Source organism: Netta rufina (genome assembly GCF_964035555.1).
Source record: "Netta rufina genome assembly, chromosome: Z".
NCBI lineage: Eukaryota > Metazoa > Chordata > Aves > Anseriformes > Anatidae > Netta > Netta rufina.
The window spans coordinates 64,268,436-64,286,069 of record NC_140126.1 but is presented as its reverse complement, the minus strand read 5'-3'; the positions used below and the strand labels follow the sequence as shown (position 1 = coordinate 64,286,069).

Genomic DNA, 17,634 nt, shown 5'->3' with positions numbered 1-17,634 from the left:
GGAAATCACCGGCACCGTCTGGTACTGAAAACAGAGGGCTTTCTTGATAGTATAACTGTGCTTTTCTAAGGTATTGGGCCAAGGAAGAAATGTCATCGTTTTGGTAACAGCTGTTTCACGTAGAGATACGGGCAGCATGAATGCAGGAGGATTGAGAAACGCAGGCTGAGCGGAGTTATGACAAACCTCCCACGAGAATGACCCTGGAGGCTCCGCTTGCCTGTCGCTGTGCACTCAGGTGAGGAGAGAGCTCCTTGTCACGACAGCAGCGACCGCAGCAAGGGCTCTTTCCTCTCTGTTTTCCCCGCGTCCTCTCGCACGGCGAGAAGACCCCTCGAGCCTCATCTCCCCTCAAGCAGTGGGTCTGGCTGCGGGTGCGGGGCGGCGTGCGGAGCCCCACATAGCACGGACGGGGCGGATGGACCCTCGTCCCCCGGCCCGCCCCGTGCCCGCCTCTCCCTTCCTTTCCCTTCCCCGCCTCGGCCGGAGCGGGGCAGCGGCCGGGGGGGAGCTGTCCGTGGTGCTGCCGCCGCCCCGAGCCCCCCGCCCCGCCGCGACCCCGCTCCGGGGGGAGCCCGTCGGGGGGCGCGGCCGCTCCGAGGGAGGGCTCGTCTGCGCTGCGCGGAGTTTGTGCGGAGGAAGGGTTCGGAGTCCCGGCTTGGTTTGTTATTTAGTTTTTAAATATATATATATATATATATATATATAAAGCGGAGAGTTCAGGGGGAAAATGGAGGCGTCGCGGCCGCCTCTCGGTCCTGACGGCGGGCTCTGTGTGTCGCTGCATGTCGTCTGTCGCCCGTGGCTGTACGAGATGAGGAAAGCTCGGCAGGGTTTGCCGTTTACCTTAGGAGGGTGGAGCAAGCTTCCGCTGCCCGTGGGCGCCCAGAGACGGCGGGCAGGCAAGGCGTGGGAGAAGGAGCCGCAGGAACGCGATGCGGGAGCGGCTCCCCCGTCGACATCACCCCGCGCTCCCCGTCGTCCTGCGCCAAACCAACACTTATCCCGGAGTCCTTTTCCACACTCTTTGCTCAGGCACAAGCGAAAACGCTGTTGCCCTAAAGGGAGAAGCAGGGGGGGGAAAAAATAAAATATAAAAAAAAAGGGTGAAAGAAGTGAGGAGATGGGAAGCGCCGAGCTCCCTGCCCTCCCGGCACGGCTGCGGGGAGCAGCTCGGGCAGCAGCGTAGCCGCACAGCACCGCACGGCGCCGTGCATCAACGTGCAGCACCGCACAGCACCGCGCAGCACCGCGCCGCCCGCTGGCCGCCTCGCCCCGACGGGGCCGCCGCGGGGCCGCTGACATCAGCGGCCGGGCAAGGCGGAGCCCGACGGGGCCGGTCCGGGGCGGTCCGGGGCGGAGCGGTCCCGGCTGCGGGGAGAAAACAAGCGGCGGGTCGCCCCGGCGCTGCCCGCGGCCCCGCAGGTGGAGGCGGCCCCGCCGACGGCAGCGCGCAGGCGGCTCGACGGCGGCGGCGGAGGGGGCCGGGGGCGGCCGGGGGCTGCCGGGCGCCGTCGCCCCGGGGGTGCGGGCTTGGAGCCGGGCGCGCCCATGGGCAGGGCGCCCCCCGCGGGCCGGCATCGCGGCCGTGCGGCGGCCGCGGCGGTCGATGTGAGGCCGGGCGGCGCCGGGGCATGGCGCAGCGGGCGGGCAGCGCGGCGGCGGACGAGCTGGCCAACGCCGCGGCCCGCGGGGACGTGCAGCGGGTGAGGGAGCTGCTGGACGGCGCGGCGGACCCCAACGCCGTCAACTCCTTCGGCCGGACCCCCATCCAGGTAGGGAGCGGCGGGCAAGGGGACAGCCCCCGGGGCAGGGGTCCCGGCGGCGGCCACCCCCCGACGGCCGCGCTCGGCGGCTGTGCAGCCGGTGCGGCACCGCGGTTCCCGTCGCCTTTGTGGAACTGCGAAAGCTTACAACGGCCGCAACAGAGAGGTTTTAGTTTCAGCAACCCCGGACTTTGTTTTAACCAACTGAGATAGGATGACTCAGAACCGAGAGCTTTAATGCTCATCTCGCAATAAACGTGTAATAAAAAGTAACAAGACAACTTTTCAGAAGGATTTACCCCTCCGTCACATTGTCACGTTCTGCTCCGTACGCCTATTATTTTTTCCTCTTTCCCACGGAATAATATATATATATATATTATACGTATATACGTATACACATATACGTATATATACACACATATATATACTGTTTAAATACATATATATAATTTATACGTTGTTTAATATATACAATATATATAATATGTATGATATGTAAAATGTATTTATAATGTATATTATGTTTATACACATATTATATATATATATATATGTATATATATAAAATTGTTCTCACGGTGTATTAAGTGACGAGCAGAAACATCCGGGTGTGAGAGCCTTGCCCAGCAGACACTGCAGGTACACAGCTAGCACTCTCTGGGGGACTGGCTGCACCCATTTTACAGTCCCGTGAACGTACAGACAGAGGTAGCACCTGGAAGAACAACAGAAACTAGATTAATAAACCCTAGCTAATTTCCGATGTGGTTCTAGACAGCTTCTTCACAAATTTTAAAAATAAAACGAATCAGGAATAATGAGAGGAGCTATACGCAGGACATGCTGCGAGGGCTCGCAGAACTCTCCCCTACAAAATGTCGGTGCAGCATTTCACCAGAAATACCTGTCCGACGCCGTCCTCTGGCGTCCTTTTTTTTTCCGCACCCCTGTGCAACACGGATTTAGCCTGAAGGTGCGACGGGGCGCGCGGGGAAAAACGCAGCCCAGGGGTCCGCGGAGCCCCCCGTATGGGCCCGCTGACGCCGTGTCTCCCTCGCTCCCTCCCCGCAGGTGATGATGCTGGGCAGCCCGCGGGTGGCCGAGCTGCTGCTGCAGCGCGGCGCCGACCCCAACCGGCCCGACCCGCGCACCGGCTGCCTCCCCGCGCACGACGCGGCCCGCGCCGGCTTCCTGGACACGCTGGCGGCGCTGCACCGCGCCGGGGCGCGCCTCGACCTCCCCGACGGCCGCGGCCGCCTCCCCCTCGACGTGGCGGCGGGGGGACCCCACGGACCGGTGGGGCGCTTCCTGCGACAGCCCGCGGACGGACCCCTCTCCTAATTTATGGCCCGGGGTGGCGAAGGACGGTGGGGTTTTGCCCGCCCGTGCTTTGCGCACCTTCATGCTTTGCCCTCCTCTCTCTCCGTTTTGCACACTGTGAAGATGAATATGAAGGAGAAAACTGCACGGATGGCACAATCAAGCTCTCGTGTCGTGGCTGGGCGTCGTGTTTGCCCTCCCTCTCCGGGTCTCCCGCTCGCGCTGCTGACCCCTCTGCCCAAAACTTCGAGGCACCTTCCCCCATCTCCTTTAAGTAAAATAGGACAGCGGGAGCGCTGAGGCCGGTCTCTCCCTAGCAGAACAGTGGGAAACTAAGGCTTTGGCAAATACCTTCTGAAAACCACGTAAGGTGCTGTGCATGTCTGTGCATGGACCCGTGGCGCATCTGTGGCTCCTCTCATGAGGTCATGAGGTTAGTAAACATGGGACCTGGAAGGAGAAAATGAAGAGTGATTTGTGTCTCTGCAAGCCCGATGCCGCCCTTTCTTGAAGTGATACGTGCAGGTGACCTTCCCTGAGCTACTGCAAGCTTAACGATATTTTGCAAGAAATGATGGCGGTTGCAAAACGAGGGCGTCACGTAGATACAACTTAAAAAAACATATGTCCATGCTCGGCCCCAGCGTTTCCCCAATCTGCCTAAAAGTGGAACACTTGTTGAAGAGACAACAGAGCCGAAAGACATTACAACGACTCTGCTCCTGCAGGAGGAGCGGGACGGAGGAGGGGGAGCTAGATTAATCGCCCGAGGACTGATGCCTATCTCTGTGGCTGCACCAGGGTGGGAAAGACTCGCGTGAACCTCCCACTCGCGACAGCCCCGGAGCTGGTCACGGAGAGGGCAGCGGGACGGAACGGCCAGGCAACTCCGGCCTCACACCCCGGAGTAAACCCTGAGCACTACCCGTGAAGAATCCGAGGGAAAAAGAGGTTTCTTTTTGATGTGCGTTCACGGTTTCCACCTCTTTTATGCATAAACAGTAAGAATAATATATATACTTATATATAACTTAATGTAATTTATTAAAATACGCCATTCGCGACAATATAATTTCATGCAATGCCTGCTTAATAATTTTTTTCTTGTAAGTTGACATTTTATAAATGCGTAATTATGCCGTTTATCTATTTAACATGTCCATTTCAGAAAAAGATAAGCACACACATATGTGTATATAAAAGCATTTTGATTATCTATCAAGCCTACGTTTCTGCTTATCGTTGATTTTTTTTTTATACGCAACACGTTCACTCTAAATAATGACCACATTTTTACGCACGTAAAAATGCAACACGGATTTAGCCTGAAGGTGCGACGGGGTGCGCGGCGAAAAACGCATTTTTACGCACGTAAAAATGTACGAAAAGCTCACGCTACATTTTATCAACACTGGTTTTATAAAATGTTTAGTGTTGTTTAAGCATTGCCGAGGGTCATTATTACGTACGTGTGTTTATGTAGAGAATAGCTTTTAAAATCGCGGCGGAGGATGATGCCACTCTATCTCTGGGCGCACGGCGCAGCCGCGAGCGGCGGAGGACGGTGGCGGGCGGGGGGCGGCGGGCGCTGGGCTGGTGGGCGTCAATAGCCGGAGGGGGGCCGGGATACAGCTCGGGCATGGATTTAGAGCAAGGCTGGAGCCTGGCGACCTCCCTTCGTACGAAAAGTAAGGGTTTAATGAGCTACTCCTCTAGCCTCAGCTAGACCGGGATTCCTAGTTAACAGGTCGTTTTCGAGGAGCACCAGAATTTGATTTAAACCATTTCCATTACGGACTGTGAAACAAAAACGACAACAACAACACCAGTTATAAACCCAACAGCGTCGCATAAAACCGGTGGGGAGAAAAATAAATAAATAAATAAATAAAATTAGAAACACCAACTCCCCTCGGTTGCCCTCCTTACACCGCCAAAAGGTTCCTTCAAAACCCACCAGGGCCAAGTGCCTAATTGCCATAAATCTACCTCACCGCCTGGGTCTCGATACCCTTGCCCACTGCGGGGGACACTCACCGGGGGTGGATGGGGGTTCCCCGGCCCAGGGCTGGCTCGGCTGCGGGAGCTTCACCGTGCGCGTCGTCTTCCCTCACCGGCACCGGCTGCGGGGCTGGGAGCCCCCTGGAAACGACAGCGGTTGTGAGCAGCAGAAACACAAATTTCCGAGAGCTCCGCGCTCAGTGCCCCCGCACGTCTCGGTTTTGGCACCGCCGGTGCAGCTGGGCAAGGTGGGATGGATGCTCGGCCAAGCGCTCAGCGTTGGTGGGTATTTGGGTTTCTATTGAGCAAAGCGCGCGCTCGTCCTCCCACCGCCGCTCCGGCACCTGCACCCTGCAGCCCGGCGGGCGCTGCGTTGCATTCGTTTCTCTCGGTTTTGCCTTGTGCGCCAAGGGACGACAAAAAAAAAAAAAATCAGAAAGAAAAAAAAAAAAAAGCACAACAGCGCAACAACAACCCGCTATCTATCGAAGAGCCGCTTTCATTTCGAAATGGCTGATTTCAGTCACCCGTTTCCCAGGCTCGAAAGTGGATTCGCTCCAGGCAAAAGCGCTACGGGCTCTTCTTCACGAGCATTGTCACGGTTACTCCGTGCCCGGGCAGAAGAAGGAAAGTTCCATTATTTTCGGTGTTATTTCTGTTTGTCCAGCCAGGGGAAGGAGGTGTTTGGTGGGGGTGGGGAGGGGGGGGGGGGTCCCGAGGGGGGGTCCCACCCGCATATATTCAGAGCTGTCTCCCCTCCCCTGCCCGGGGCCATCCCCAGCGGCTCCCTGCAGTCCTTGCACACCCCCACCCCCCCGAGCCGCGCCGAGCCGAGCCGTGTCCAGCCGGGCCGAGCCGGGCCAAACCGAGCTGAAGAAAGCGAAGGTGCTCCCGCAGCACCGGCAGCCTCCCAGCCCACCGCCCCTCTCCGCGCTGCGCACCGAGGTAACCCCGACACAGCGACAGGGGGGTGGGCTGAAAGGTGTTTTTTTTGGGGGGGAGGAGGGTTGTCCCCTCTAGGACGGGACGGGGCCGATGGGGGACCCCAAGCTCAGCCCGGCGACAGCGCCTGCATCCCACCCGAGGGGATGCGCCGGCAGGTTGCGACCCTGCGCTGCACCCCCCCGGACCGTCCCCCGTCCTCCCCCCGACCTTGCCAAAATCACAACCCCCAACCCGAAAGCAAAAGCGGGCCGGTATCAGCGAGCACGGCCGGGGAAGGGGGCGGCGGAGAGGAAGCAGTTAATTACCCGTGTCTGTTACCGGCCCGGGGGGGAGAGGAGACGAGATCCGCTTTTTTAATTTTTTTTTTTTTTGTAATTATTTTCGCTCCGCTATGCAACGGCCCCGCGGCGTATTCAAATGGCCACGTGACGAGGAAATAGCTGCTCGCCCGGGCCAATGCTGGCCCGCGCTCCTCGAGCGGCACGGATCCGCTAGCCACCGCCTCCGGGACCCGGCCGCGGCCCCGGGGGGGCGGGCAGGGGGTCGCGGGGCGGCATCACGCCTCCCTCCGCGCGGCACCCGCGGGTTTACCCCCGAAAAAAATAAAAAAAGAGGGAAAAAAAAAGTGAAATCACCCGCCCCCCCCCTCCCTCCCCAGGCAGAACGGGAGGCGGTGTGGTTGCGGGGGGGCGGGAGGGAGGCAAGGACATGTCGTCAAGGCTTTATTTGAAAGCCCTCAGAGGGCTGCGATTGGACGCGGACCGGTCGGCGGCCGTGCTCAGCGGGGGGAGCCGGTGAGAGGAGAGAGCGGCCCCGCCGCCCCCCCCCCGGCCCCATCCCCCGCCGCCCGCCCGCCTCTCGAGGCAGGAGCCATCACCATCATCATCATCATCATCATGGGAGGTGTTTAACGGCGGTGGGGGGAAGGGGAGGGAGGGAGGTAAGGCGAAATGTGGAGTCGGAATTAGCCAAACGGAAAAGAGAAAAATAAAAAGAAAGAAAGAAAAAAAAAAAGGATGCAAAAGGGAGAAAAAAAAAGGAAAAAAAAAGGATAAAAGAAAGGAGAAAAGAAAGAAGAAAAGAAAGAAGAGAAGAAAGAAGAAAAGAAAGAAAAAAAAAGAAAAAGAAGAAAAAACAGAAGACAAGAAGAAACAAAAAAGGAAAAAAAAAAAAAAAACAGAAAAAAAAAAGGAAAAAAAAAAAAAAGAAAAAAAATCCTCTCCAATGAATGGAGGGTGAGGGGGCCGACTCACCGTCGGGGCCCCATCGGGGCGGTATTTCTGCCGCGGCCCCGCCGCCGGGGGCCGCCAGGAGCCCATGCCCCCCCGGATAAGGTGCACCGTGCGCTGCCGGCGCCCCCGCCGCCGCCGCCTGGCCCTGGCGCTGGCGCTGGGCTGGCGCATCTTCCGCGGGGTCGCCGCCGCGCTGCGCGGATGCGGGCCACCGCGCCTCGCCCTCAGGCTGGTCCTGCGCAGGAGGCGCCGCGGGAGCCCCCGGCACGGGTAGGGATCGGGGGGCGCCGGGGGGCCGGCCAGGAAAAGGGGAGGGGGGTTGCGGAGGGGACGGTGGTGGCCGCCGGGAGCGATCGGGCTGCACCGGGAGCACTGTTTGCACGGTCTCGGAAGCATGCTCGTTTTTTTTTTTTTTTATCTTTTCTTTCTTTTTTTCATTTTTTGTCCCCTTTTTTTTTTTTTTTTTTTTTTTTTTTAGAGCGGCAGGTTACTGACAGCTCGGCACGACCTATTTCTGCCTCTTCTCTCTCCCCCACTCCCCGAGATATTTTCTTTTCTGCTTCTCTGCTCTGCTCTCAAACCAAAATAACCCCACCGCCCCTCGCAGTCTTCCTGGTGAACGAGGAACATAAACTATTGCCCTGAAGAGAGAAAATGGCCACTGCTTCCCGAGCATGTTTTACTTTTCACTGCTGCGGCCGACAGGGAGATACACCGGCCTGTTCTGCCTGTCCTCGCTGTTACATAAATACCCACAATAAAGGGTGGAAAGGGTAATTAAAACTCATGCTCACGGGACCTCCGGAGACACCCGGAGCTCGGGTGCTGCGAGAGGAGGGCTTTTTCCTGATTTCGGAATGCAAAACTGGACTGCTGAGGATCTGCGCAGTGCAGCTTGGGCCTCCATCATTGTGTACAATCGCAGACATAATGAAAAATAAAGCGATTGTTACGTTTTGTGAGCATTTAAGGGTTGTTTTGTAATATCCTCGTAGAGGAACACACACCCTCCTCTAACCGAGAACACAGACTGGAGCTATGTAGAAAGGCAGAGGGAGGAGAGAAGGAAAATAAAAATAACTTTCTGAAAATACCTACCAAAAAAAAAAAGAAAAGTAAAAAAATGATATATTTTTATAGGCAAACAACAAAAATAAACCCATCATTCTATTATACTCGAGGTGTGGGGAAAAGAAATTCACACTGTGCCTGCTCCAAGCTTCGGTTTAATCACTCACAGCGCTTTCTGACGATCCAGTGTAGTGATAATATTTTTTTTTTTTTAAAAAGAAAAGAAACATTTTCTAGTTTTCCTCTTGACCTTGAATTACCTAGTTTCTTGCATGTTTAGTAGGCCTAATTACTTATTTTTTTTTTCATTAAATAGATGAAAAAGAAACCACAAACTCTGTCTGACACTGAAAAGCACGAATGTCGAGTGTAAAACATAAATATGTAAGGTGCTGTTTATCTCGCAGTACATGTGAGGTAGCAAGGACAAAAAAAATAATAATTAAACAAACAAACAAACAAACACCTTCAAGGATCAAGCAGTGTGGTATCTGTTCTTTTATTTTTTCCTCTTTTTTTATTTATTTTTTTTTATTTTTCCACACTTGGCATAAACTACTTTATTCTTTTTTCTTTCTTTCTTTTATTTATTTCTTTTTTTTTTTCCTTTTTTTTTTTTTTTTTTGTTTCTCTGAAGGGAGATCAAGGTTTCCTAAAATTCTAGTTAGGTCTAGAATAGTGGCTTAACTTTTCTGAAAAGCAGATTCTAAAGGATACGAGTGGAGCTAAGACAAGGGTATGAGTTTTGCAAAGACGAGATTTTCACTTTTCCTTAATTGCGGTGCTTCCAACATATAATGTAATAATATTAGAGTTACTTACACAAAATGCACATAAGCATTTTGGTGGCTTAGAGACAGTGAACACCTAACACACAGTCCTCGGGAACTTTCTTTGCAGGAAGATGGTGGCTTCATATTTGGATTAGTTCGAAATATATTTCAGGGGGAAAATAAGTTCGGGTTTATAAAAACTTTGTGTTTCGTAAATAATGGATTTTTAAATAGGCTGCTTTTGCCCTTCTTTCCTATTTAGAGGGTCGGCTGCTCATCTCTAGGATTGTTCAAGATAAAAATGCTGAATTAGATAGAACACAGCAAGTTTTAATTTTCTTTCTTTCTTTCTTTATTTATTTTCCGAGCATTAGGGGAGAGAGAGAGAGCTCTTTTCGTTGAAGCAGTGTCGAAGGAGCTGCTTCTGACCCCCGAATGTGTCTGAGGCAGGGACCTACACTATGTAGGTCAGTGGGAGCACTGCTAAGTGTATGCGCCTTGTCAGAAAACTGTCTACACGGTGACCTATTTTTCCTGCAAAAATCGACACCTATTTTTTAGAACAATTTAAAAAGATTGTGCCTGTTTGTTTGCCTTTGTGTGTGTGTGTGTGTGTGTGTGTGCGGGTGTGTGCTTATTTATTTGTCTTTGCTTTGCTATTTGTTTTTTAATGATGGTAGTAGTGTTTTGCCTGACAGATACTTAATTACTTTTTGTAGACTGTGAGATGGTTACATGAAGCTATTAGTTTATTTCACTTTCTGATGAATCCGTATCTCAAAATGGAGGAATGAATTATTATATATGTATGATTATTATATGTATATGATTATTATATATATATGTATATGTATATATTTTCTTTTCTTTTTTTTTTTTTTTTTTTTTTTTTGGTGGTGGGGGGACTGTGTAAGAAACGCACATAAGGATATTTTCACTTTATCTATGGCAGCAGATCACATTCAGAAATATGTTCTGCCTAAGTTTACAACAGACAAATAGGGAAACAGAAAACCACGGTATTTATTTTCGTATGTATTTCTTTGTCGGTGATGTTTTTTATATTTTTCATCTCGTCTTTTATGAACAAAAAACCTCTGTTGAGCAACTTCTAAAAATTAACTCGTCTGAAATTAAGGTGTTAGATTTTATTGCTCTTACCCAATATGTGCAAATGTTCCGAGATTTTAACCTGAGAGGTGGAAGAATACTGTTCAACCATTTCTATTCTTCAGCTTTGTTTCATTTTTAGCATAGATCTGAAAAAACTTTTTTTTTTTTTTTTTTTTTTAATGTAAATCAGGTTACTTCCATGCATCCTTTCCATCGCATTCCCACTCCTGTCTTTCTTGCACCTTTTTTCGCCTATTTACAGGCGAGGGAATGCTGGTGTTGTGTTCTTTATACTTTGTCTTTTTATGGCATTTGAGTAAGCCGTAAACTGATTAACAAAATACTTGTTAGAGCATAAAATAATTAAAGTAAATGTTTTGAAGTACGTGGCTTGTGTGTGTTAGTGTGTGCTGTTGTTACCGATTTTGTTTGGCTTTTATTTGGTTTGTTTTCGGTGACGGTTGTGTTTTTGTTTTGTTTTTTTTTTTTTTTTCTCTAAAAGAGAAAAAAACTAAGCCTGATTAACTTTCAACAGGGCATAAAATGGCTGCTTTTGGTAGGTGAAAATTACTTTCTCCGTGCTGTTTGCTATTATCAAAATATCTCAGAACAATTCTCAGGATTCCCATAGCGTGGTATGGAAATGAATCTGTTTTCAGTGTCAAAGATCTGTATTGCTGAGAAATGGCTTTAGAAAGAAATAGGGGGAGAAATGGAAGGTAGTGAGACTATTTAATGTAGGCTGATTGTCCCCTTCAGGAACACATCTCTGCAGTAACATTATTTTGGGTGGATTATTTGGGGGGTGGCCTCTCCTCCCTTTCCCCAAAATGTAAGCACAATGCAAGAGACTTTTTCAAAATACATTCACCCAGACTCAGCGATTATTTACTTTACTTCTGAAATGACAGTATGTTGTCGTGTTTTGATTAATTTGAGGTCATTTGTTGGTACTAGAATTGTGCAAAAGAGGATTTACATTTGTGGGGGAAACATCATATGATTTTAGTAATAGCAGTTACAACCGTATATTTTTAACGGCGTAGCAGCTTGACGAGTGTTTTAATTGTTGTTGTTTGTTTTTTGTTTGTTTGTTTGTTTTGGAGGGTCAATATTGCTAGCACGGGGCCGTATTTTATGTTTGACGCTATCCTGCAATTTTGCAGGTTTCAGGAGTTTTATTAGACGATGCAGAGATGCAGGAGATGCATACAGCATACAGGCCGTCTGACTCCCCTAGCAATTTATCTTCACTTACAAATACACTGATGTGCGAGCATAGTTGCTTTTAAACTTAAATATTCGCGGAAAGACACGCATGCAACGTATTTTATACACAAACACGAGTGAATAAAATCTATTATCAGCAGCATTTCGTGGAAATAGATATCACCCATGGGCAACATGCAGCCCAGCCGTGCCTTAGTGCGGACTTAAAATGTGAAGGCACTTGACAGGCGTAATCGAGGAGGTTTTGTTTGTTTGTTTGTTTGTTTGCTTGCTTGTTTGCTGCCCCCCGAATTTGTCTTTTTATGCCCATGGCACGAAATGGCAGAGAGCGTATGTCATGGTGGCGCTTTGCCTGTTGAATGGGGGACACTTTCCTCTTAATTCCTTCGGCATCGTGGACTTTAAAAAAAAAAAAAAAAAGAGAGAGAGAAAAAGAAAAAAAAAAAAAAAGAAAGAAAAGAAGGAAAAGAGCACTTTAAAACAATGTTGGTGGATTTCTTTCTTGTTTTATTTCTGTATCCTGTGGCCGCCAGTCCCTGCGCCGTGCGCTGCGGCCCCGGTCAGGAAATTTCCCCCATGCCCTGAGTGGCCCAAGATGGGGGTAGTTCGGTGCTTATTTCTCCACATCCAAGCGTGGTCGTCGGCCTGTAAAGAGGCAAAATCTCGTTTTTCTTCGCCAAAATCCCACGTTGTGCCCGGACGGAGTGGCCGGGTTAGTGCCAAATTGAACAGAGGCGTTTCTACGTGGCGGGCACCGGTGGTCGCACGGTTTTTCTGCGACTAAAAAGAGGAGATTAGGGAACTGACATTGAAGAGAGAAAAAAAAAAAAAAAAAAAAAAAAAAGAGCTTCCTTAATCTCTTTTCTGTGTTTGCTCATTTCTGTGGAGTTTACCCCTGCCAGACCTCGGCGGTGGCTCGGGGTCGCCCCACTCCCCGTGGGGCTCTGCGTGGGGGTGGGAGCCTTATCTTGCATCGCCTCCCTCACCTCCCTTCCACGCGTGTCCGCCCGCCGTCCGGAGGGGCTCCGGAGCTCCTTGAGGCTCCCCTCCGACGGCGGGGTCTCTTGCGGGGGTGAGGTGTGGGGTTCCCGGAGCCCCTTTGCGGGAGCCTCTTTGTCCGGCGGGGACGAAGGGGAGGGAGGAAGGCGGGTTGAGTCAGGTGCTTTGTTTTTGGGGTCTGCGCTGCAGCCGGGCGATGCCGGCCCCCAGCCGCTGGTTGCGGGGCTGTAGCGGCGCTCCGTCCCGTCGGGGTCCCGCCGCGGGTCTCCCTCCCCACGGAGGCTTTTGCGGAGGCCGGGGCGAAGCAGTCCTCTTCTGCCGGGTGCCACTAGATGGATCACTGACTTCCTGCGGGGGCACGGAGCTCTTCCTCATCCGGGCTGCGGGGGGCAGACCCCAGACCCACGTTACCAAGGGGCTCGGGGCAGAGTCCCCCTATCCCCCACCCGGAGGCAGAAGGGACATTCAGCCCTCGCTCAGCGGCCTCCCTCCGCCCCGTCGGGGATCCTCCTCCGTGTCCCACTCGGGATAACCGCGGCGTTATCCCACCTGCCCGAGCCGGGGGTGGGGTCGCAGAAACTCGGAGGGGGACGCGACCCCCACCCGTGCCACCAGCCCCCCTCAGGCTCACCCGCAGCAGCCGGGGACTGCACCTCTGGTGCTGCGCGTCCCCCCCCGCCCTCCGACACCGCCCCGGGGCCCGGGAGAGGGGCCCTGGCCGGGGTCCCGGGGTAGGAGGGGAGGAAGGAGGAGGAGGAAAGAGAGCAGGAGCAGGAGAAGGAATAGCAGAGACTAACGGGTGGCGATAAAGGGAAGCGGGTTGTGCTATCTCCAGCAGCAGTGATGCAGGGACCCCCCCGGGGCAGCCCCCTCGGGGACCGCCTGTGCAGTGCCGCGGCCCGCGGGGACCTGGCAGAGGTGCGGGAGCTGCTGGAGGCGGGCGCGGACCCCAACGGGACCAACTCCTTCGGGAGGACCCCGCTGCAGGTAGGGAGCCCGGGGCGGGACGGGGGGCTCTGGGCGGGGGGCTCTGCCACCGCTGCACCCACCCCCGGAGCCGTGGGCGGAGGAGCCGCGGGGTGAAGGTACTGCACCGCTTCGCACCGCTCCGCATCGCGCCCACCCGACGGCTCGCCGCTGCGGGAGGCTGCGGGAGGGCTAGAGGGGCGCCACCGGAGGCAAACGGATTGTGCCAGAGGGTATCTGAAAGGAGAAGTGGGACCGCCAAATCCGCTTCCGAACGGGTTTGGGGAGTTGGCTGCACTTCAATCGTCTTTATATATATATATATATTTTTTTTTCACCCGAGTATAGTCTTTTTCCTAAAAGAAATCGAAGGGGGACCACATGCTAGTATTTCCGTGCAAAAGAACGGCACAGGAGACGCCGCAGAAATTGTCACAGAGTAGAAATTGTGACTTGCAACGATGTACACTTAGTAGTCACTATTATTAGTGTTTTTAATATTCAATATTAATGGGAGGAAGAAATTTGAACTGATAGATAGAAGCACCACTGTGTAGTGGAGTGGCTTTCCAGGGATTTTGAGAGATAACAGTGTATTATAGACATATTTAAGCTGATTTTTTAAAAATGCTCGCTGAGCAATCATACACCGTGATTTAAACTGCAGCTGTGTATTTCGTGATGAGGTTTTCTCGAGTTATCGTTTAAAACCGGTGTATTTAATGTCTCACCAGCTAAGCTGAACGGCCATTTTGGTCTTTGCACTTCATATGTGAAAGGAAAATATTTTTTCTAAAATAAGTTGCAGATGGAAAGAGATATAACCACTGAGAGAGTAATTCGTTTTGTTTTTTATTCTAGGTTCAAAGTCCAGGAGAAAAAGGTCTCCTTTCTTGTTTTGTTTGTTATTTTTATCTTTTTGTTTCACCTCACTTCAGAGTGAGAGTAAGCTGTTTCCCTTACAGTAACTTTGCAAAATGGCTGCCAGACTGATATGTGAACTGTCTTTGTGAAAAACTATAAACAGAAAATTATAAATAGTGACAGTCCTAATCATTTTCACTCTTGTATGGTAAACAAACCAAAAAATAGTGTTCCATAACCGGACTATTTTCAGAAAGAAAATAGTAAGAGAAACCTATTGTCTCAAGATATTTTCTACAGTTTTAAAATTCTATTTACAGAGGTTAAAATTCCTTTGAAATCCACAAGGAAAATGCATGAAGTAAAACTCCAAGTGACTTTTTTTTGTTTGTTTGTTTGTTTGCTTCTTTGTTTGCTTGCTTGTTTGTTTAGTGGTGCACGATCAAACCTTTCCAGAAGTGTTTGCTTTGGGTTCAGTTACAGAGTAATTGTAGCAGCAGAGTAATGTGAGTTACCCCCGCATACCTCCTGCTTCCTTCTGAGAAGAAGCACACATTTAGCTAGAGCTGAAAGGAAGAAAAGACGCAGGCAGCCAAATCAAGGCCAAAAGGTGCCAAATCTTTTGAGAACCGCCCAGCCCAGCTGCAGTCATGTTTAATGGGTTGGGGAGCTGTGCTGTTCACTGATGTATTAGTAACATTTCTGCCGAGTAAATGTACATGCCATTTATGTTATTTGTCATTTGTCATCTATGTTATTTGTCATTTATGTTATATGCCATTTTTGTCCGTAATGTTGTATATATAATATAATATTGTTATATTAATATCGGTACATTGTTTTTGTACAGTTATTAAATAATGTAATTATCACATTGTTACATTATGCTATATTTTCTTCTTCTCTTTCTCTTCTCTTCTCTTCTCTTCTCTTCTCTTCTCTTCTCTCTCTTCTCTTTCTCTTCTCTCTCTTCTCTTCTCTTCTCTTCTCTTCTCTTCTCTTCTCTTCTCTTCTCTTCTCTTCTCTTCTTCTCTTCTCTTCCTCTTCTCTTCTCTTCTCTTCTCTTCTCTTCTCTCTCTTTTTTTTCTTTTCCTTTTTCTTTTTATTTTCTTTTTCCCATTGGTTCCTTTTTTTTTTAAAAAATTTTTATTTTCTTTTTTTTTTTTTTTTTTTTTTCCTTTCCTTAGTTTTCCTTACTTTTTCTTTTTAATGTGGACCAGAATATATAGACATGCGATGCATAGTCTGGGAATCATGCATATCATAGCCCTCATTTTATCTCTGCACGTAGCAGTGTGCGCTTATGCAGGTCACGCCAGCACACAGCCGATAAAGTGCAGCCCCAGCCCCGCAGCCTCGGGGACTGCAGTGGTTTCGCACCCCACGGGCAGCTCAACTTGATCGGAGCCGCTCTCTCACACCCCTTCCTCCAAAGGGACGTGGGAGAAGAAATTATGATGGGGAAGAAAAGGGCTCAGGGGTTGAGATAGGATAATTTAATTATCCTTATTATCCTTCGCATCCCCGGCCATGCCCCCCTCCCCACCTCCTGCCCACCCCCGCCTGCTGCCCGGGGCGGGGGGTCTCGGCGGCCGTCCCCCCACCTCTCCCTCCCCGGACGGGGCGCCCGCTGACGCCGTGTCTCCCTCGCTCCCTCCCCGCAGGTGATGATGCTGGGCAGCCCGCGGGTGGCCGAGCTGCTGCTGCAGCGCGGCGCCGACCCCAACCGGCCCGACCCGCGCACCGGCTGCCTCCCCGCGCACGACGCGGCCCGCGCCGGCTTCCTGGACACGCTGGCGGCGCTGCACCGCGCCGGGGCGCGCCTCGACCTCCCCGACGGCCGCGGCCGCCTCCCCCTCGACGTGGCGGCGGGGGGACCCCCACGGACCGGTGGGGGCTCTTCCTGCGACAGCCCCCGGGCGACCCCCAGGAGAGGGACGCCGAGCGCTGACCGCTGAGACCCCCGCCGACGGGAGCCGTCCTTTCCCCTCCTGCAGACGGCGAGGGAAAGGGGATGCTCATGTGCGTGTGCTAAATTCGGCGTTTTGCCCGCTCGCTGCTCAGTTCGTCTCCTTCGGGCACGTTTGGCTTTGCCGCTTTACTCGCTGCCCTGCTGGATCTCTCTCTCCGCTGCATGGATCTCTCTCTTCAGCGCGGTTTCGAGGTGGAGACGATTTTATGCGTCTTCGCACGTCCCCCTTAGGGCTTTGTAGTTCCGCTGCCCCTTCGAGTTTCTTTCTTGCAACCCTTTGAAACAGTGAACACTTTGGCCACCCCATTTTTCAAATTTATTCGTGCTCAAGTCTTCTTCCCCTACCTCTCTGCTCAACTTCATACCTACTGAAATTAGAATCAGGAAGCTACTACGATATATAAATATATAAATCCATGTATCAGTTTACAAATTTATCCAGGGAGATCTCTCCCTGTGTGAAATCAATTGCTAATCGCTTACATAAACTAATACAGATGACCAATACGCATCGTTTTTAACATTTGGAAATATTCCCTTGGTTCAGAAGTTCTTGGTAAAAAGACCCATGTTTTTATTACAGCTTGAGGGGTCTCCAATCGAGATATTTGGAAACGAAAACAAAAGACCGTGCTCCCTTGTAAACCTGAATTTCTTCCCACACATTGCCTCTGTTTGTGGTGTTACTTTTATTGTTATTTTTTTAATTGCCGTTTTTGTTTTTCTACAAGATTTCCATCGTCTACACGGTGTTCGTGTTATTTACGTGTGATGAGTTCCCTGTTATGTTTCAGCGGCAAAATATCAAAGAGGTTGGCTTAATAAAAACAATCTTTGTGTTCAACTATTAAAAGGTCCTGTCTACAGCACTGCTCAGTATTGGATGGTGTTATTTATTTCAACTTCGTTCGTCTCTCACGTTTTGTTTCTGTGTGTAGAGATGCACACACGCACAGCACACTCACACACATCCAATGCAGAGGGCTTATCTGCAGAGCTGTGATTTTCACCCGCACGGCTTACGCTCGAGTTAAAAACATTCTTGAAACTTGGCAAATACCTTGTTTAAAAGAAGGCTTGCAGCACGACGGGAAAGCCCAGCTTCACCTCGTACCTTCTCATGATTTTATGATCTTTTTTACAAACGGAACATTTTGTTCCTTCCTGCTGTAGAACACACACTGTAGCATAAGACGCCATGGGCATATCTCAAGCCTGAAATAACTCATTTTTTCCCGACTGCCCAAGATGCGGAGCACTTCTCTTACCCATATGTAAGAGCCTGCACTTGGCTCACGGCACGGATAGTGGAACGTGGAGATGCACACGACAAGCCTCGTCGTTTCCATTCTGGCTTACCAGAAACGGCTTAGCTTTCT

The 17,634-nt window shown here is 50.9% G+C and overlaps 2 protein-coding genes across 2 annotated transcripts; both read left to right on the top strand.

The window, feature by feature from the left end:
- Positions 1-1,634: 1,634 nt before the first annotated feature.
- Positions 1,635-4,103, top strand: LOC311220958 (cyclin-dependent kinase 4 inhibitor B-like; the record flags this gene model as incomplete). The annotated part of the gene is made up of 2 exons (XM_084304654.1): positions 1,635-1,775; positions 2,841-4,103. The coding sequence occupies 2 exons, from the start codon at positions 1,635-1,637 to the stop codon at positions 3,108-3,110; spliced, it is 411 nt and encodes a 136-aa protein (XP_084160780.1). The 3' UTR covers positions 3,111-4,103.
- A 1,822-nt stretch (positions 4,104-5,925) lies between these two features.
- On the top strand, positions 5,926-17,033 carry LOC311221137 (cyclin-dependent kinase 4 inhibitor B-like). Its single transcript, XM_084304946.1, has 2 exons — positions 5,926-6,035; positions 15,948-17,033. The coding sequence occupies exon 2, from the start codon at positions 15,951-15,953 to the stop codon at positions 16,239-16,241; it is 291 nt and encodes a 96-aa protein (XP_084161072.1). The 5' UTR covers positions 5,926-6,035; positions 15,948-15,950; the 3' UTR covers positions 16,242-17,033.
- Positions 17,034-17,634: the final 601 nt, after the last annotated feature.